At 40.7% G+C, this 21,704-nt stretch overlaps 1 protein-coding gene across 1 annotated transcript; it reads left to right on the forward strand.

Moving 5' to 3' along the window:
• Positions 1-2,024: 2,024 nt before the first annotated feature.
• Positions 2,025-20,329, forward strand: LOC109961546 (guanine nucleotide-binding protein G(q) subunit alpha). Its single transcript, XM_020602438.1, has 7 exons — positions 2,025-3,020; positions 11,394-11,578; positions 15,581-15,735; positions 15,946-16,074; positions 16,660-16,789; positions 17,507-17,660; positions 18,627-20,329. The coding sequence occupies exons 1-7, from the start codon at positions 2,885-2,887 to the stop codon at positions 18,815-18,817; spliced, it is 1,080 nt and encodes a 359-aa protein (XP_020458094.1). The 5' UTR covers positions 2,025-2,884; the 3' UTR covers positions 18,818-20,329.
• The last annotated feature ends 1,375 nt before the right edge of the window (positions 20,330-21,704 follow it).

Below are 21,704 nucleotides of genomic sequence, written 5' to 3' on the forward strand. Positions count from 1 at the left end.
CATTCAAATTTGCTTGTTTTTACTTGACAAAAATAAACTGTGGCGATCGTTATATGCTAGATTTTCAGAGCAAAGCATGAAACATGTCTTTAAAGGGAAATCTCTACTTTAATCAAGATTATTCTGAACAACACATGACAGGTTAAAATGTTACTGACCTGTGGCTGCTTTTACCATCATGAGAGCTGGTTGGTTGACCTTCATTACAGGCAAGGGTTTAATGGCTCCCCAAACTACAAATCTGGGACGAATCAGGCATGTCCCTGGACAGCTAACATTAATTCTACTTGAACTTTTTTACAGTTTGTCTTTCCATTTCATGTGCTTCATTGCTACTCTGATTTTTGCCTACTTGGTAGATACAGTCAGAATAGATAAGACCAGCTTCAACTTCATGAGCTGGACTTAAACCAATGCATTACATGCAATTAAGCACTGAGTCACTAAAGGCTGCCCCTTTAAATGGTCTAAATGGGCCACTTAGTTAAAATCAAACATGCTCAATACCTATGTGAGATGAAAATGACCTCAAATATAACGACTGACATGACAGCTAAACTCTAAATTACTGTTTGTCAGGCTTTATAAGGCAAAGTACAGTTGAGTATAAACATGCAACTATTATAAATACAATGTTATTTCATTGCTCAGAATGGCTATTACAGCTGCATGATGCACTACAGTTATGTTTTTTCATTATACTTTTAGTGGAGACAGTAATACATCAAGTGTACCTCTGCAGGTACTAAAAAAAACAAAACAAGAGTCTACTGCCTGTAATATATCTGCTGGTGATATTTGGGGTTCCTTCGTATAATCTCCCTTGACCTACTCCCTTCATTTGCCTCGATTTAAATGTACAGTAGGCTACCTCACTTACTGTATTATGTCAGGGAAATAAGGCAGAACAAAAACAGCTTTAAAGAGTCATCACTTCAGTATAATCCATATGTCAGACTTGGTGAGATAGGGATTGCAAGATCCATTTGCCTCACTTGCATTGTCATGAGGACCAGTGTAGACCTAGAGATTTAATTTACTGTATGTCACACACTGCTGAAAACTCTTAAAGTATGCAGTAATACAAAAGGTATTTTATGATGCAATTAAAAAGTCACAAACTTTTCCAAGCAAATGGTCACCTGCTTATGTGACTAACACGTATGTTTCCATTGGAAGGTTGTAGATCATTACAGTGGTGTGCGACTATTTCCCAAAATAACAAGCAATGCAGAGCAGTGCAGAGAAATTATTTGTAATTGAGTCAGTATTACAGGTGGAACACAGCATGTGACCCACCAAGAAACAAAGCTGGCATGTTTTCAGTTGAACCTTACACACAGAAAGCCTTTAAACCGAAATCAGGTCAGCACTCATTCTACAGCCATAGCGTTGGACCATAACCACTGTGTTGCTTGGGCCCCAGGCTCATTACTATTCTCATAGGTAGAGCCTGAGAAGTCCACTTCTGGCTCAGAACCTGCTTAAATGAACAAACACTTCACACATTGTGTCACATATTGTGCAGAAATAATATGATTCACTATCCTCTCACTAATGGAGTTTAATAGCCTACATCAGTCTCAACAAAAACTAGGCCTAGAACATAATGATGACCGTGAGGAAAATGTACTGCCATTTGATTCCTGCTATTATTGTGTTCACTCCACACTCAGGTTGTGAATATTCACCTCCACCCCACGCAATCACTATAACATCTAAAATGAGTTGTATTTCCTGAGAGGCAGATTATTTTCAATTAAAATGCGTCATATGTACTGGCATATATTATTAACTGTGACGGGTGTTCTCGGGGACTTTCTCCCACAGAGGCAGCACAAGGGCAAAACTTAAGTGGAACCGCCCTGTTACTACACCGCTGTCCACAGCGAATTCAGCTCGTCCATTCATGCACATTTTCAGTTCCACAGGTTGGGGCGTAAATACTTGTGGCGTTTGTTTGACGTGACACTCCCCCCCAGTCGATGGGAGTCCGACGTCACCCTTCCAGCGGAGGAGTGGATGGCCCCTGTAATAAAAATACATGAAGAGAACTGAGGAAAAGGAGAAGATTGGTCGGGGATAAAGCCAACAACACAACGTTTATTCCTTTCTTCTCCTCCCGCGCCTGAGCCAAGGACGTGGACGCTTTGTACGGCAGCTTGGGCTGTATTTTCACCGCGGTATCGACAGCCCTGGCTGAAATGCTATGTTATCTGTGACTTTCTTGTTTTTTTTAGCAGACAGAGAGAGATAACTGTACAGTATCCAAGCCTAGCGGATTGGAGTGAAAGTCCGCCATATTCTGCCTTACCACGCCCGGGAGTCGAGCCATTGGAAAATAAACGGACAGCTTTATTCACGTGTTTTTCCCGCTGCCCTCGTCCACGGACAATAACTTAAATATTAGGGGTTTTGCAGATTGAAAAATAACGACACTGAAGACTTTGAACGGAGGGTGACCGGGCACGGATGGCAGTGCCTAACGAGATGACACAGAGAGCAGTACGGAGCGTGTGTCTTTAAACGATCTGTTGATCATATTGAGAAGGAAAAGCAGATTACACCAATTAAGATCGCACAGATATTCAACTCAAACCGCCTCGGATACTATTTTCAAGCTGTCGAGAGGCCCAAAAAGCGAACCGAAACGGGGGGAGGGGGTCACTAATATCTCAAACATCTAATTTTCCTTTCCACTACAGTCTGTGCGCTGTTCAGACACATTGTAAGGGCGTCCACGCGTTATTTCACCACAAGTAGGCCTGTATGAGGACGTTATTTGGCATTCACAGGCCTCGGGTTTTTTTCTGCTCTAACGAATCTGAAATCTGGATGAATCAGTGAGAGAGCCAAGCGGAAAAGTAAATAAAAAGGATAGAAAATGACCCTGGAATCCATAATGGCGTGCTGCCTCAGCGAGGAGGCGAAAGAAGCCAGGCGGATCAACGACGAGATCGAGAGGCAGCTCCGCCGGGATAAGAGGGACGCACGCCGGGAACTGAAACTGTTGCTCCTCGGTAAGCTCGGCAGGAGAAACACGGTGAGGGAGAGGAGTGGGGCGAGCCATGGCCAGATTTCTGTCAACAAAGATGCCTTTTGTCGGGAAAAGGGGGAGGTCAGACGAAGCTGTGGGGGTCTATTAATGCGCTCCCCAACTGAGTATAAAGTTTCGGGGTGGGTGGTTTGTGATATCTCGGCGTTGTGAGTCGAGTGCACAGATTGGCAAGTCTGCAGAGGGACGAAATGCTACCCAGCCAGGCCTGTGGGCTACCAGTGTGAAAACCACCTGATTTGAATAACTGTGGCCGGTTATTGTCGCGGAAACAAATGCTTTCCAGTCAGCATGGGCCTTAACTCTCTCCATGCTTTCACTTTGCCATAGAGCAACCTGTGCAGCCTGGCCTACAGGGCCCGTCCAGGTGCTGCTCTTACGGGTGTCTGACATTGCCCGGGCCAAAGTCTGGGCTTTTTATTAGGAGTAATCAGGACGACACTGCAGATTAACACTTAACCCTGGCAATGATTATATTACATGTCAGTGTATAGAACAAGATATGGAGCATTCTGTCCTAGGAGATAGAAAAGCTGTGTGTGATGGTATGCTCATGCATCCAGCATTAATTGAACTATTTACATATTGTAATCATTCTCAGACTAACTGAAACAGCAGCAATTCAGTAAGACAGACACAGTAAGTTGAAATAGATGGTCATTTCACTTCTCTTGTCCTGATTTTTCAGCAATATCTCAAGATCCAATACAGTTCCATGACATTTAAGAGCTATAGTATAATAATAATAATAATGGCACCTGTGCATTTTTACAGTGTGGAGTTGAGAAAAGGAGGGTGTCAGTCTCACTAGGGAGTGTTAGGCCTAGTGGATTTGAGGGAAAACAAGTCATTACTCACCATACAGTTTTTAATTAGACTTTCAGCAGAAAGTCCATTAGATATGATGACAGCGGTTGTGGAGAGTGGTGCCAGAAACCACTCTTCCTGATCAAGTGTTCTCCTCATTTCCTGAGGAGAAGGTGTAAAGCAGCCTAAGATCCTAGTTTTCGCTACTGGGGGAATGTTGAAGAGGGGCGGAAGGAGGAAGGTTCCCCCTTCACCCTCCCATTAGCACAAAATGGTGACATGAACCCTCCTTTAACTGGATTTGAAGGGAGGGAGTGTTACCTCCCTTGTTAAACACGGATAATTAAATGTTGTTGTTGCCCCTTAATCTCTTTTAATACCCAGTGATTCGATTATGCAAACACACAAACAGCCAATGATCCAAACAAAAAATGTGTAACATTGAGCATGTGACTGTATTTTTCATAAGACGGGTTATGGAATTATCTAATTATTAGTCACTATTGTGTGTTGCAGAATGTTTAATAAGAATTCATGATTATGATTCACATTAAACTTTTTTTTTTCTGTAGTACTATGGATTATCAGGAGGCTCAATCACTACTAGGCTATAATACTTCAGAGTGGTTTAGCACGCCTCTAATGACAGAATGCTTTCAGTTAATATATTTGAATGTGATGTTGTAAGGAACATACAGTAAAATCTGACACTGTTGTAGAGTAAGGTGTTTCCTGTAGTGATAAAATATACAGTAAGTGTGACATGGAAAAGGATTAGGGCCGGTCTGTCAAGCACTCATGAATCTAGGTTTTTGGCAGAGGTATAGAGATAGCTGTTGTCTGCTGTGTGGTGTTATTTTGTAGGAATGAGTTAACGGGTGGCGTAGACAGGCTAAGTGGAGTATAAAAGAGAAATGTGATAGGAAAATGGTTGAGGCTAAACCAGAACAGTAGACCTTAATGACTCTGGTGAGCAGAAGAGAGGCTCTTACGTACACCAACATGCACATCTGAGCTTTTAAGACAATTATGGTCAAATTAACCACTTTGTCAGTGAGACTAGAGCTCACTGAATATACTGCACATGCACAGGGCTTTGACACCTACCCCATGTCTATATAGCACATGGCCACTACCACTCCCACTGCTAGTGGTCAAGTTAACCAAAGGAAGTTGTGCACTCTGTATATGGTTCCATTAACTCATATGTCCATACTGTATGTTGGCATATTGTGGGTTTTCAGTAATTGCTTTATGCCCCATGGGACTTGAGCACAAAACTCTCCAGTCAAGTTTAGAAGTTTAGTTTTTCTAAGTGTCAGTCACTCAGTTTTTCACAGATCGTGTTGGCCTTTAAACTTCACTTATAATCTTTCAAACCCACAAACTGCTTTGTTTCCACAGTTGAAACACACACATAACACAACAAATGAGCATTCTCCATGTCCATGAAGGCGTTTTACACTAATAAGGGAAATGTACTGAAATTAACGCTCATTCAACCCGGGCAGATGACCAAGAATACTTTATTAGCAACGGTGTGCAAGAGTTGTTACAACAGGAGGGGGGGTTTGATAGTGTTAAGTTGTTTGACACACACATAGTTTAATGCTAGCTAATGACTCAGAGATGCTAACGATATCATACAGCAGTTTGTACCTGTCATTGTTCACTAGATAAGTAATTTTTTCACTTTTTTGCAAACATTAATCACACAATCTGTCAGAATGAAGCTGTATCACCCACTTTAGATAATTCGCAATTTACATCATGCTTGACAAAAATTATAATTATAGCAATGAACAGTTAATGAAGTGACATAACTCCCAAACCTTCGCACATGACTGGGGGTAAAAATGTGGAGTGAAATTTATGTGGAACAGACATTTGTCACAACAGATATCTTGACTTGTCAAACTGATGATTTGCAAAAGACAAAAAAAAAAAAAAAAAAAAAAAAACAGGCAGATCATAGTTCACTACAACAAGAAAAATGGCTAGTTAAAATAACATTTTGCTAGGTTCAAGTTGTAATAATATAAAGAGGCTTATACATCTTGACATATTTCCGTCAGACAACTGGGACTGCTGTGGGAACAGCCAGTTAATCTAAGACCTTCCCTTTGACAAACCAACAAAAATTGCGTAGGTGTAGTCGACATATTTAGGATGTCATTTAGTTTGCTCATTGACTGAGCAGCTCCACTGAAAGAATAGTGGACAATGCCTTGAGGACTGTTGACTGGTTGTTGAGATAACGAAGCGCATTTGTCCTTCACTCGCCAAACTTTCTGAAATGTGCAGATTTTCTAATCAGTCGACTTTGAGTGAAAACCTTAACGACTGCTGTTGCTGTGAGTGTAGACAGCACTTAGTTAAAACAATGACAGGCCTTGTTGGTGGGGAATTGCACAGGCAATGTTGGTAAAATGATGAACACCCCCGCCCCCCCAGACCCAAATTTCTCCCATGTTTTCATTTTTGAGGAAAGTAAACATCTTCTCTTCAAGCATGGCTGGAGAAATGTAGAGTGACAGAGTAAAAGAAGGTCAACCATGACTCCATAACATTAGCTGAGATTCCAAACTTGTGCAGTCATGGGAAACGGAACTGGTTTATGTTAAATATGAAGGACACTTAAAATAAACCTCTTAATACTTTTTTTTTTCTTTTCAAAAGCTGGACACGGTGTTTTGTATATTTTAGCATATTAGCTACACATTATGTATGTATATGTTGCTCCTGGCCCTTCTCCAAATGTCCAAATGAAGTTTTTAGAGCGATTTTTCTACTTTACTGGCTGCTGTATTTTCTGTTTGTCTGCTTAAAAATCAGGAAATGTTTATTGAGTTTTTTTTATTTCTGTTACAACAGAAGTAACTGGAGCATGTTTTGGTGAGCTCACGCTGCAACAGGAGATACAGGACAGCATTCAGAGGTGCACAGAATTGGTTTTTTCCTTATTGGTAATACAGCTGTGAGAACAGATGAAACATTGTCTGCATTAAAGGATGCTGTGATTTGAAAGTAACTTAAAAAAAATCTTAACAAACCAAATCCACAGTCTTTTGCATGTAGTGTTTTCTTGTTTGCTTAATGTTTGGGTCATAAATACAGCATTTGCTACAGTATAGATACATATACGTGATAAACTATAACCACAAATGTTTTGCCTCATTGGAACGTTTACTGTACGAGACAACGCATTAAGTGAAACTACTGAAGGAACATGCAGTTTGCACAGTGTAGGGTCTCTTTATGATGGTAGTGTATTTTAGTAGCTGCCTATTTTTCATTAACCTAATAGTTTATTCAAAGTTAACCCCACAAAATGGTCATGCATTGTTTTACGCCCACTGAAGCCAAACCTGTTTAGATACCCTTGAGCGGGATTAATTGGTTAAAAGAAAGTATTTATGACATTTCACCTTTGGCTCTGGTGAATTTTAACACAAATTCTGACAGTTTTCTGACATTTTATAGGGGTAATTGAGTAAATAATGGGTAGAATAAGTAAAAAATGATTACAACTATTGCTGCATAGTAGCCTGGTTGTTGCGTTTCTATAAATAATGCAATCATCTGACTTCTGTTTATTTAGCACTGAAGTCTCAGCCATCTGATGAAAATCAAAAGGGTTAAACATGAATAATTATCCTGCTTGACCCCATCTGATAAATTAATTTTAAATTGCTCAATTACAAAAGTGGCACAGCCCAGCTTCAATTCTTATGAGGCCATTGGACCTAGTTTATGATTCCCGTCCCCCTTTACACACTTGCACATACTGTACATGCACAGAGAAAATCATAGCGTGGGGTTACGGAGTCTGACGGTAAAGCAGATTCAAAATATCACAAGGCAGAACAGTTAGGAACTACTTTGATCATGGGTAAACACATGTTCTGTGACTTTTTCTGTTTAGATAATTGCAACATCACAGCATATTTAATCTCAAGAGCAACACGTGTTGATCTACCCAGTCACCGTTGGCCTCTTTTAGCAGTCAAATGAAAGCTGTGAGAACTTTGTCAAGGCTACAACTGAGCAAAGTTTGTCACAGTTTTTAGCAAGCTTTTAACAAAAACATGGTTGTAGTTGTGAGAGGATGCACTAAAATGTTTGTTTAAAAGCAGCACAATTAGTAGTGCAGCAACAGAATGCTTTAACTTTCCTCCTCAATTTTGCACTTTCTAACAATTTTACAACATCATTCCATTTTACTACCTAATACATTGTAATGCAGTCAAATACTTAAAATGGTAGTTACAATTTCGCATTATTGACATCTAGTTGTCTTAAGTTAAAGTATTTCTCACCAACATGTACTGTAGCTATTCACAGTGTGAATGCTGACTGCACTATTTTTATTGATGTCACGTCTCTGCCTTGTGTTTTGCCAAGATATTTGCTGGCTTCAGGCCACCTGTCAGTAACACTGAATAGATGAGACACACCCGCAAAAGTGAAGTTTCTTTCTCGTGCTTCCAACAAATGAATTGAGTTAATTTCTAAGAACCTGCTTGTCAGATTTCTACAAACATCATTCAAAAGTTTCAGCTGCTCCTTAAAAGTTCAGTTTAACTCTGTGGGAGTTCTTATCAGTCAGTGGAGACCGTTGGGGTCAATCTCTGGTCTGCAGGGAGCCGCAGTTCCACATGCGAATGCTTAAACATAGATTTATACCTGGACCTGTATGTTGATGAGGGGTTGAGCTGAAATTTCTGAGACTGTGTTTTTCAGATCCTACTGCTGCACAGGTATTAGAGACTTTAGTTAGAGAAACAAACTGCAGTTTACACTTAAGCATTTGTGAAAGTGAGTGTGGCACTACGGCTCCGTCTCGGCTCCGTGTGTTAACTCTCTCCATGAGGTACTGCTAAGCTCTTGGCGGTGAATACATTTCTTTTTCTTGACTCATGCATTTTTTATAAAGATGTTCATGCATCAAGCCTGCATTCTTGCATCCTTTATCCCATTTGGGATAAAATCAGCTGCAGGCACCTCTGTGCATAGCTGACACTGATGCTGTGGTGTATTCAGGGGCTTTGGAAACACTTGCTTTTGTGGCCAGTGAATAATAGCATTTTTAATAGAAGCAGCCAAATTCGCATGGCCCTTAGGATCCTTTTCTACCCCCTCTGAGTCCAGCTGTGTTCAAAAGTCTTGGGGCTTGTGGATCCTACTTGCTTCAGATGTAATGTTGATCCATTCACACCAACCTACAAAACAGGTTAATCCTGAGCCATTGTAATAGTTTGCAAGGTGACTTTGTAGCCTCTAATGGCCAGCACTCACTCCTGCCTGCCATACTTGTCTCAATATCCTTTTCACTGTCTTCACTTGCTTGTAATAACAACGAAAGATCCTTTAGGACCTGTACGTGGTCAAGCTGCACACTTTCTTGAATGGGCGAATCCCCAGATGAAACATTTCCTCCACACATTCAGCCTTTAAAAGCAGACTGACCCATCTTGAAATTCACTGCATTCGAATTTTGTAACATGAAATGGAATTGCAGCATCTCAGCACCGATTTATCTGTTCACACATGGGAAAATATAGGCTTCTGTCCAGGGATGAATTTATGAACCACTCACATTCCTCTTCTTGCGTGCAGACATGAGCTTCTCTCCTGATTTCTGCATCCACACAAGCACAACCCAGATCCCTTGTGTCTGTATAAATTCAAAACCCACTGGCACACTTAACTGAAGTTTTTGAGATTACTCACTGTTCCACTTTGCTTGTTTAAAAAAAAAAAAAATAAAATAAAAAAAAATTTGAATGTGTCTGTGTGTAGGGTGCATGCTGTAAGGCATTAACTCTTGTGCAACACTATTTGTGGTCTGCAAAACCGCTATTTGTCATTGAGGTTAATGTAATGGTTAATTATAGGTGGAAGGAGTGTGTGTGGAAAGCAGGTGGTGACAAGTCTAACCCACCAACTGGTGCAGTAAGGGGCAAATTTCATAATGCACCAAAGGATAAATGCAGTAGTGTTTGTAGCATTAGCATGTAGCATTAGCAAGCAACAAGTCCTAACCATGGGTTCGTTAAAGTTAGGTTACACAAGTTTGAACCGTCTATTTGTTCAAAAGAAAACTATGTATATTGTATACAGTTATTAATGTGTTTTATTAGGGTAAAATAAATTCTGTTGTTGTACTGGGCAGCTTCCAGTTATGAATATGTATAGGGTATTCCTGAAAAAGAGAGGTGGCCTCTCCGAGAAGCTACCCTGAATAAATAAAGGTTAGTAATCTAGTCTAACCAGATGCAATATGATAGCATTTCCTCATTGTTTCTTGCTCTTTAACAGAATACTTTTTAAGGTATTTTATAATTAAGGGTTGCGTGCCTGGCACAAAAAGCAGTTCACAGGTAATTAAGTTAACCTTTGTTGGTACTCCTCCTCTTGTTGGCAGCCATGTGGTTTCAGCACCAGGTTATTCAGTTCCTTGGTTTTGTAAGATGTTCCGTGTTTGTTATGGGCCCACAGTAGAGAGGCCAGGTTGGCTAAAACTGAGTTTATATTCTATATAGTACAAAGGTGTGGTAGCACAGCCAGGCTTTCGTGAACAAGACCGTAGGTTACATTGGAATGCAGCACACGTCTCTTGGTCAATGACATATAAATCACACACATGCACTGTCTTTCCTGCCAGCATTATTCAAGGGTTAGCCTTGAGGCTCATTTAGACATTTCAGTTGTTCTGCCAAGGTCTCAGTGAACCAATGAGAAACAGTCCCCCCAGCTCTTCACACCCAAGTAGTTCCTGTCACCACTGAGAGGAGAGAGCTGTTGTTCTTGGTCTGTCACCAGACCAAGTAAACCGGCTGAGAGGAAAGTAGCAGCACATAATAGTGTCTGTGTGTGTGTGTGTGTGTGTGTGTGTGTGTGTGTGAGACTGAGTACATTAGCAGTAAGTGCACGCTGTATGTCATGTGGGTATATACTGTGTATGTTGTGCCACGAGTCACGAAAAGTCCATTCATCAGTACAGTATTTATATATTAGCAATGAATCAAATGACTGAAAAGAGTTGTTCGTATTCACAAATTCATTGAGAATCATCTCCCAACTCTGCAGATTCTGTCAGCTTTATGAAGAGCCTTTGAGCTGATTTAGTATCAGTGTTTTGGTTATCTGGAAAACACCTCCAATTCTTAGCCGTCAGACATATGTATGTGACTTTCACTTTCACTTATGGCTCTGTTCAGACATGACAGCACATCTACAGAAACAGCTGGGTGATATTTGGGCCCTAATATGTGAGAGGGAATTCTAATCTGCAGCATTGTAGATTTTTATAGCTGTCATTTGGCTGCTTACTCTAATCCAGTAATTCATTGTTTTATTGTGAAAAGTTTTTGCAGTTGCTGTTCCAATTAGAGGTCCATTAAAGCCATAAGTGACTGAATGTCCATTTAAGGACAGACGCTGACACAGGAGATTAAATGAAACCCTGTACAAATCTACAAAAGAAATAAGTGGTCACTTGTTCCCCTTTCCCCATCTACTGTTTCAGGCACTGGAGAGAGTGGAAAGAGCACATTCATCAAACAGATGAGGATTATCCACGGTGCCGGCTACTCTGACGAGGACAAACGGGGTTTTACCAAACTGGTCTATCAGAACATCTTCACAGCCATGCAGGCCATGATCCGAGCCATGGAGACACTCAAGATCCCCTACAAATATGAGCACAACAAGGTAAATGAGCCATTTCAAATTCCCCAACTGAAATGACAACTGCAGAGGAGGGTGACAGCAAGAGAAGTAGCCTTGTATATTTTTAGAGTGCTGTCTATCTTATTTGGAACAGCCATCCATAGTCGTTTCCTGTTCTTTTTTACACTTCCCGTGTCCGTTAACTCCAGCACTCATCACACTCTGTGTTTTTGTGTTTACTTATGTGTTTCTATGCACTCAAATCCATGCATGTGTGTGTGTGTGTGTATATACTATACACCCTGCAGAAAAATACACACACAAATACACAAGAGACCTGCCCTGTACTACTCATCCAAATTTGACCTCACTTTCCATAACTATCATTTGAGCGGGTCTTTCTTCGCTCCTTTTCCTTCTGTGCGACTTACCCTTGTAGTCACAGCGTTGGGACTTGTCCCAGTGACCTCTTACTCACAGTTTATTCCCCGTGAGAGTGACAACGAAAGAAGTGGAGTGTAGGAGTCATCACCTCTGCAACACTTTTTTACATTTTTCTTTATAAGTCAGGTCATTTCAGGTGACAGCTGACTACGCTGTTTCAGCCCCCCCCCGCCTGGCCATATTCCAGTCAGATGATTTTTGTGGAAAAGCTTTGGGGAGGAAATGGGTGATAAATTATTTAGCAGTGTGATACCTTCAGGTCATAGTCTTTGGATGTTAGAAGTAAGACCTAGTAAGTATTTTATTGATAATGCACAGAAAAAAACGGGGGGGGGGGGGGGGGAAAGGGAGGTACTGTTCAGGGTAATATGCATCTAAGAGATTTAAGAATTGTGGATATAAGTGCATTTAAATTATTTTTTCACTCTTTCTTTTGCTACTATTGTCTCCCATTGGTTTCATTAGAGGTGGGAATGTGTAGAGACCTCATAATATGTGAATAAATTAATTTAAAGTAACACTTGCTTCAGATATTTCTTATTACTTATTTGATAGTGGTCTGTACAATTAAGAATATTTGATTTTAAAGGAGTAAGGTATGTATTTCTGAATAACTGGTCCAGACATTATAGGCAGATTTCTGAAGGAAAGCAGCAGGTTGCTACATAACAGGTGCCACCACATGTTGCATATGTGACTTCATGTTGGCAGGTTTCAGTCACAAGAGCTTTACAGTTTAAACTTTAAGATTTTGTGAAAGGAATGATTGAGTTGCTACAGTCCACCAGCACTGGGTTTGTCAGAGACAGGACATTTAGATCTTGGACCTTTTGTCAGGCATCAAATTTATGAAGTAAAACAACACTTTTATGCTTGAGACTGTAACAATCGATCAAAAGAGCCAAATCTCCCAACAGCTGTCTGTCATGCATGAGCATTTAATAACTTTTAGTGTAAAGTGTGAGAATAAAATCGCACTACATCTTGGATTTTAACTTGAGCAGACACTCCTTGAATCTGTTCTTGTGGGGCATCGTTCATGCCTGCTTTCGCTTCTGTCCCCAAACTGCATGCTCACATAGAAGTACCCAAAATAACCACATCCCTTAAAAATGCTACCAAGCATACACTTCTTTTTAAGCCTGTGTAGTTTGTATTTGCTGTGTTTTACCACAGTTTGAATAAACTGTACCTATACATGCATTTCATCAGGGTTTCCACATGTCCTGGAAAACCTGGAAATTTTTTAACTAGTTTCCCAGTCATGGAAAAGTCATTGAAATTAAGATAAGCTTTACAAGGTAAAGAAAGAGAGAGAGAAGAAAAACTGCAGAAAGTAAAGCGCACACATTTATTGTAGGATACCAACAGTTATACACTGAGGGACTCAACATCTGCGTGTGTTTGGGAGAGTGCGACAGTTGCCAATAGCCAATAACCAATAATCTGTCATTTAAAAAAACCTAAGGACTAGTTATAAAGTATCATCATAGACTAATCCATAATGATTTAAAGTCTAGTTAGTCTAGGATGTGGTCCCCATTTGGCATCACAGCCTTGCATCATTGAAGATATCCTGGAAATGTCCTTGAAAATTCTGTGTTGAGAAGAGAACCTTGTGTACAATCAAAGCATGCAACAAAACTACTGAATGCCTGCCACACTTTACACCCAACATCCCCCTGCCTTCATATACATATGGTCAAAATAGGAAGTAATTTAGCTTTAACAAAGGAGCTCACCAGTATCACAGAGGAAGTGAAAATGGAGCCTGTCAGTCATGTTTACACCCTTTGTGGGCATTTATTCTAGTTGTCAGTCTAGTAGGTTCATCAAGCCCACACATTTAAATGGGTGATGATACTATACCTGATCTGTTTTAGCTTCTATGACATAGGACTTGTTAATTGTATTTCTATCCCCACTGTGGATGGATTATCTCATAAGTTGCAGATAAGAACATTTTTTATGAAATCCCCAGGCCCCAGCCAGCACATCATTCATGTCCTCTCTCTATGTGTCACAGTCGAGTTCAGACCATGTAGCTGAGTCGCAGCACTTCTTATTCCAGTGCATGTCATGCAGACTCAGCTACATGAGACTAGACTGGAAATAGGAACCACGTTTGTCATCTGTGGAGTTGGACTTTAAGGTCTGTAGAGTCTTGGAATGGTGGTTACATGAAAATGATCTTTGCTATGCTTCAGTGTTTGCTATACTCAGCCAGTTTCACAGTCCTGGCTATTGTATGACTGTATAAGTCTACATATGAGTCTCCTCTGTAGCTTAATGAAAAGTGATTTTATAGATCATGGTTGCCATGTATAATAAATGCTAATAAACTTTCATGCTACCTTCCATTTCCAGACTATTGTCAAAATTCTGTAATGAAATTCTGATGTAAACACACACAAAACTGTGTTGCTACACTGTAACTTGCAATTTATCATCTTCCTCGGTGTGGCCTCCCTAGAGTCTATCAGAAAAATAGCACAACACTCACATAAACAAAAACAACCAACAGTAAATGGAACGGCTGTGATGCTGCCGTGGACATGAACAGACATAAACCAGCTTTGGCAATTCAGCAGTCAACAGCAGAATGATGCACTGTCCTGTAATATCACACACACACAGCTGTACAAGCAAAATAAATATCATTGCCGGGGCATCATCAATTAACACTTCACCTCAGCGAGCCCATCCATTTTTGACCACCACCCAACACTAATGTAAACATGCCTCTGGCACTTGATGCTTGATGATAGCACTAAGCTACAGAGAGAGCTTCTACAGTAGTGAATGCTGGGACGGTGTATTTGATTGAGATAACTTTGCATGCTCCGTGGGTGATGCAAACGCAGCTACAACCTATGAGGAGGTAAAATTTGTCTTAATGGTAGCACGTAATTAGTCCCTCAGCCGACTTGGGATTGCTGTATATAGTTGATTTGCATTATTTGAACTGCCCAAGCCCAGATGCCACTGCCCCCCCATGCTCTGCCAGTTGCACTGCAGACAGGCGCTGTGCGATGCACATCAAAACACCTGCAGTGTGTGTGTTGCGGGATTCATGTGTCACATGATGACCTTACTAGTTACTTAGTTAAAACCATTTGGCTAGACTGTAAACCTAAGTATGAAAACTAGAAAGTCTAAATCAAGTGTGTTCAGCATGAAGTACGCATTCTAATTATGAAGAATGGCAACGCAGCAGGTGAAATGGTTTCAACAGTCAGGCACATGTTGCGCTCTTGTCCTGGGGCACACGAGAGTTTTAATGGGAATCTGGGGCGGCAAAGCTTCCTCTATAATAGGCCCAGCGGGATTTGAGCTTCAGATACTAGGTCCAGGCTGAGCCTGAGGGTGCAATGAAATTTCTGGATAGAGAATATGTGAGTGAGAGAGAAAATAAACCAGTGATAAATAGGACGGCATAACCTGAATGTTGATTATCTGCCATAGATACTTTTTTTGTAGCTTATCAAAAATGCTTGATGGAATTCTAATAAGTAATGTTTTTCTTTTGTGTGGTGCCATTAAATAAAGATGTGTGTCTCAAGAAATCACGGTTTGCTTTCTCCTCCTTTTTTCCACTAGGGTAACGCCAACATTGTGAGAGAGGTGGACGTAGAAAAGGTCACCATGTTTGAGAATCCTTACGTAGATGCAATCGGGAGCTTATGGAATGACCCGGGCATCCAGGAGTGCTATGATCGGAGAAGGGAATACCAGCTTTCGGATTCCACTAAATAGTGAGCAGAATGGAAAACATCAGAATGGATTCAGATGTCAGAGCTGGACTCTTATATTAAAAGCAGTATCAATTGAATCCAATTTTAGAAATTAGGGAAACTTGTGTATATAAAGTTTAATATGAGAGTTTTTAGAAGGTACCAAGCAAAGCACAATACAAGTTGCATTGTGTTATGCCTCAGACATTGTGGATCATTTTCTCTCTGTAGTTACCTGAACGCATTGGACCGGATCGCTGACCCGTCGTACCTTCCCACCCAGCAGGACGTGTTGAGGGTTCGAGTCCCAACCACGGGGATCATTGAGTACCCATTTGACCTGCAGAGTGTCATATTCAGGTGAGATCTGGGTTTTATTCTGGATCTGAAAATAAAACACATGCAGAATAATTTAAAGCATCATATTTTATTTGCATTCTTTTATAAGTGACGATTTCTATCGATAACATTTGACAGACAAATTACAGGAAAAGCCAGTATAAAGTAGGAACAGCTTCAGTGCACCTTGGCGTTGACGCTGAAAGTCTCTGAACTCTGCTGGAGGGATGAACACTATTCTTCCAAAAGATATTCCCTCATGTGGTGTTTTGATGATGGGGTGGAGACGCTGTGTAACATGTTGCTCCAACATCTGTCCATCTGGTGACTCTGAAGGCCATAACATATGATTCAGAGTGTGTTCATACTCACCACAACATTCAGTGACCCCTGGTGCCCTGTGGATGGAGGCATTGTCCTTCTGGAAGAAACCACACAGTTTCACTTTTATTCTTCAGTATATTTTAGAGCAAATTTCCTTGGTTACAATGGTAACATTCAGCTTTTACCCAAATGATCAACAAAACTCTTGGTTCAGGAAGAAATTGAAACAGATCTGCAAACATTTTCAGTGCTTATAGTGACTGGATGCTTCCTCCATCACAGGATGGTGGATGTTGGGGGTCAGAGGTCAGAGAGGAGGAAGTGGATCCACTGCTTTGAGAATGTCACATCCATCATGTTCCTGGTAGCGCTCAGCGAGTACGATCAAGTTTTGGTGGAATCAGATAACGAGGTGATTGATTTGTAACAAAAGGTTAATGAATGATATCAAACTACTAAGTATAATATTGTTTACTTGAAGCTGAGTTTAACATTTTCCAGAACAGTTTCCCTGTTGAATCTGCTTTATTATTTAATGTGAAGCTGATGGTAAAGATGAAAATCTGTTCTTCATTTAAAACCTTGGAAATCAGTGTTTCCTCTTGCCTGGCAGTGCTCCACCTCTGGTTTCTTTGGAAAGCACTTGTAAATGATCAGCCAGCTGTTTTGAATATTGCCTTGAGCCACATCGCCGCCCTAAAAGGATACAGCATGTGTCATTTTGTTAAAAAGCAGGTGTCTCTCTGTCTTTTTGTCCATGAGTTTTCCTCTGTTATAAGAAACAGAGGACTGACCAGCTGTATATCCTGTGTACTCCGTCATTACATGTTTTTTTTGTTTTGTTTTTGGAAATAAGATTTCACACTGCAGCTTGCTTTCAGAATGGTTGCTCTTTTCATTTAAGCTCTGAAATGAAGTGCGAGGTGAAATTAAACCCTCACCGGAGATACGTTTTATTAAAATCTTTACTGAACAAGTATGAAAGACTGTGGTACTGTGGTTTAATTAAGTGATTAACTCTCTCTCTCTCTCTCTTGTTCTCTCTATCTCTGTATGCCCCTCCACACACACACACTTTGCCTCCCCTGCTCTCATCTCTCACACACACACACACACACACACACAACAGAACCGGATGGAGGAGAGTAAAGCTCTGTTTAGGACAATAATCACGTACCCCTGGTTCCAAAACTCCTCAGTCATTCTGTTCCTCAACAAGAAGGACCTGCTGGAGGAAAAGATCATGTACTCTCATCTGGTTGACTACTTCCCAGAGTATGATGGTGAGTGTCAGCAGCATGGTGACCATCCCAGATGTCAAACATTTGAACCAAGCACTTTTTTTTCCCTTTTACAGTTTCTTAGCAGCTAGTATAAGCTGGACAGAAACTGATTTTATTTATTTATTTTATTGATTGTGTACAATATAACAACTCTCCCCATAATTTTTAATCTCCCTTCCCGCACAGCCTGACTCATCACAGCCTGGATTTCACAATCACACATCTCCAAAGAGTAGCCAAGACAAGCATTTAAAAATATCCTGAGGAAATTCTTTTGGAAGCATGTGTCCTCTCAGGCATCGCCTTTCTTTTCAGGCCAGGTTGAATAATAGATAACCGTTGTGTAGCGTTACTGTGATTGGGCACCAGACTGGAGCACGATAATCCAGCTTCTTAACCTATCGCTTTTGCAGTAGAGCATTAAAAAAAAAAAAATCTTCCTGGAAACCTGTGCCCCTGCCATTAAAGTAAGCTACCTCACCGAGCTAAACACCAGGCAGCACTGAATAAGGTTTGCTGAATGGAAGGATATTCAGATTAAACCAAAAAAACTAATGGACAGATTTTCAAAAGAAACTATGCACATAATATTTACAATATACATTTAAAATGCTCTTACCACTTAGCACTGTATGGGGCCAGGCACTCTGACCACAGCGAGATTGATCACGTCGCATTTCTGCAAGTTTTTTGTGATGTTCAGGTTGTTCAACAAGGTTTTGTTTAATTGTTTGTTGTTTAATTGTTTAATCTCCATAACTGCTGGTTTTGTTGCAAAGGGTGCTCAGAGGGTGGCTTCGGACCCACTGCCGATATCTTTATCGGTGCATCTCTAGTTTAGTGTGACTTCTGGATTTGCATTTATGTCCTCTTCAATGTCTATACAGTCAGCAAAACATAGCTATAGCTATATGTGTAGGTATTCTATAGCAGATGTATTGATGGAACCTATTTTTCTCTCTCCAGGTCCACAGAGGGATGCCCAAGCAGGGCGAGAGTTTATCCTCAAGATGTTTGTGGACCTGAATCCCGACAGCGACAAAATCATCTACTCTCACTTCACCTGTGCCACTGACACAGAGAACATCCGTTTCGTCTTTGCAGCCGTCAAAGACACCATCCTGCAGCTCAACCTAAAGGAGTACAACCTGGTGTAGAGCGGAGCAGGACCGTCACCGGGGGCCCTCAGCACACACTGACTGACGCAATCTGTGAAAAGATGGATCATATATATATACACACACAGAAAAAAAATCTGAGAAAAACGTCTAATGGTTGCATAATACTAATTTATTTGCCATTTGTTGATCTCTTGGTCGCCAAGGGGTGAGCAAAGTAGATGTTATCTTGCTATTTAAGGAGCTGATGACAAATAGGGAGGGGGCAAGAAATTCAGAAGGGTTGGGGGAGGGATTTGCTGTTGAACATGTACAGCAATGATCCTCACTTTTAGGCTTTGCGCATTGTGAAATTTTGTTTGTTTTTCATAGAAAGAAACTATTTTGTGCACTCGAGGTCCGGGGGCTTGTTTTGTCTGTCAGTCTGATACATCAGGGCTGGAACGACTGCATTGTGCTCCCTCCCTCCTGCCTTTTTATAAACAAGAAGGGAAAAGAGAAGGTTTTCATTCCTTTTTTTTACCCTCCCTCCTTACCTGTTGGTTCATTCTGAAGCTTCATCGTGGGCGTTTACCTGTTTGCCCAACGGGAAATTGTGTAATAGATCACTCAAAGGACTGATTGGCAAGTCTTTCGAGGACTAGGTGTAAACTGTGATTTTTAAATCATTTCGTATTGATTTGTTAGTGATTGAAGCTGATCATTATTAAATTGTATTAACTTTGGTGCCATCCAGTGAGTGGGGCTTGTTCGACCATGGAAGCACACATCATGTGTCGAGCGGCGGTCGTGCGAGAGCTTTCCACCATCAACGTAGCCATGAAATCCAGTAGTGTGTGTAACTGGCTTTAAAAATGCTTTGAGCGACGAGGGGAGGAGGTGCACGCAGAGGCCGCTGCTCTGTCATCTTGACGGTGGCGGTCACTTGACACAGAGTGAAGGGAGCTGAGGAGCTGATCATTTATGAGTATGTTGTTGTCAAATGATTATGTTCAACTGTGCTACATTCATGCTTTTTATTATGGTAATATGTATATTTATTGCCAATGCCAAACCAACTCGAGCACCAGACTCCTCGCTGCAGCTGTTTATAATGAAAAGTGTTGAGGCCAGGAAAGAGCAGGGCTGATCAAAGCAGAAGGAAAGGACCGACTTGACTTTACTGACTGACTTATTGATCCTTGCCATTTTTGAAGTATTCTACCAAGTCATCCCGGCAGACGACCCTGTCACCTTTTGGTTGTGTCTTTATAATTGTCCCGTCACGGCCTGGATGTCTTGATTGTTGTAGTTCAGTAGCAGTGGAGCGTAAATCTGGCCAACTCCTGTGTTGACGTACCAAAGTAAGCCCCTCTTGTTTCTGATTTGGCACCTCTGATTCGCAAGTCCTCATTCCCAAGTTATTTAGAGTTTTGTTTTGTTTTTTTTTGTTTTTTTTTTGGTCACAGTTCCCCAGAACATAAGCCTGTAATTTACATTTATTGAGGCATAGTGCAATTATGAATGCTATAATCATTGTACATACATCTCTCTCTCTCTCTCTCTCTCTCTCTCTCTCTCTCTCTCTCATATATATTGTGTGGTATTGAAAATATGCATCTGTGTAATTGTATGTCTAATGGCTAATTCATTTTTTGGAAGAAAAATGTTATTTACATGTTTGTTTTTTTTTCCTTTTATTTTCTAAGAGGAGAATGTAAATTTTGTGTTTTGCCAGTTTTATTTCTCAGCTTTAGAACTGCATAACGAGGAATAATATTGTCCAGCAGCCGATCGATGGATAAGCCAGTACTTAGCGTTGTTTTGCTAAATTGGCTTTCATATGGAAAGACTGCAGACTGAATCCAGTCTACAGGGCTAATTGTAACATTTATTACTGGCTTCAGGAACAGAGCACCGTAGTCTCATCACCCACTGATTCTTATTCTTTTGTATTTGATTTCATTACACAGCTTTGTTATAAATATTAATTCTGAGATTTCTTAGCCTACTTGCACACCTTGTAATCCTGAACACTCCCTATCCCGCTAAAAACCGCCTTTGTAGGCAAGATGATTTATTTAACAAGCCGTGCAAGAACAAGGTGGGTGTTGCTTTGGCTCAGATTTTGTATTTAAAAAAAAGTTGTTAAGGAGGAGATGCTTGTGCTAATAGATGGAAACACCGTCACCCTCTACATCCCCCGCCTCAAGTGAACCTCCACACTGATAAAAACCGTTAGAGGCAGTGACTGACCAGTCTCCTCAAATGACTCAACCATTTGGCCTAATTAGGACGGTACATTTACAGGCGCTTTTTTTTTTATTTAAACTTTTTTTTTTTTTTACTTAATTTCCATTGTGATTGCCACCAATTCATTAGAATGGACAGTATTATTTGGACATTATTGGACTTACGAAATGACAATGTAGGAGAAAGCAACAGTTCACATGTACATTTTGTCTTACTGAATAAGCTGTGCCTCTGAAGTCCCATGCAAGGCACTTGTGTTTTTATGAGAAGTGAAGCCAGTGCAGCCAATAATGTCCCATTGTGGAGCTGGAGGATTTTTTGGTTTTGGCTTGGCGGGCTCTTCTTTTACTCTGTGCTACAAGAAGCCCTGGGAACAGCTTTTTTTATGTAGCTGATATTACAAGACATTAGAAGCACATCATAAGTTAATTGTAATCAGAAAACACTTTCTATTGAATTCATAATGTTGTCACATCAGATTCATGTCTTACAAATCCACACCACAGTGCATTATAATGCATTAAACTGCTCGATATGACAGTGATTAAACAGCAGTGCTCCTACGCATCAGGATGTGCAGAATGTGCTTGCAAATGTGTCACAGTCTGGACCCAGAAGCGCCACCTGCCACCTGTTGAGAGTTTTTGCCTCATTTGACTGTGGTTTGGCGTCTTAGCAGCTGCTTTGGCAGGTA

This window comes from Monopterus albus, unplaced genomic scaffold (assembly GCF_001952655.1).
Source record: "Monopterus albus unplaced genomic scaffold, M_albus_1.0 scaffold56.1, whole genome shotgun sequence".
NCBI lineage: Eukaryota > Metazoa > Chordata > Actinopteri > Synbranchiformes > Synbranchidae > Monopterus > Monopterus albus.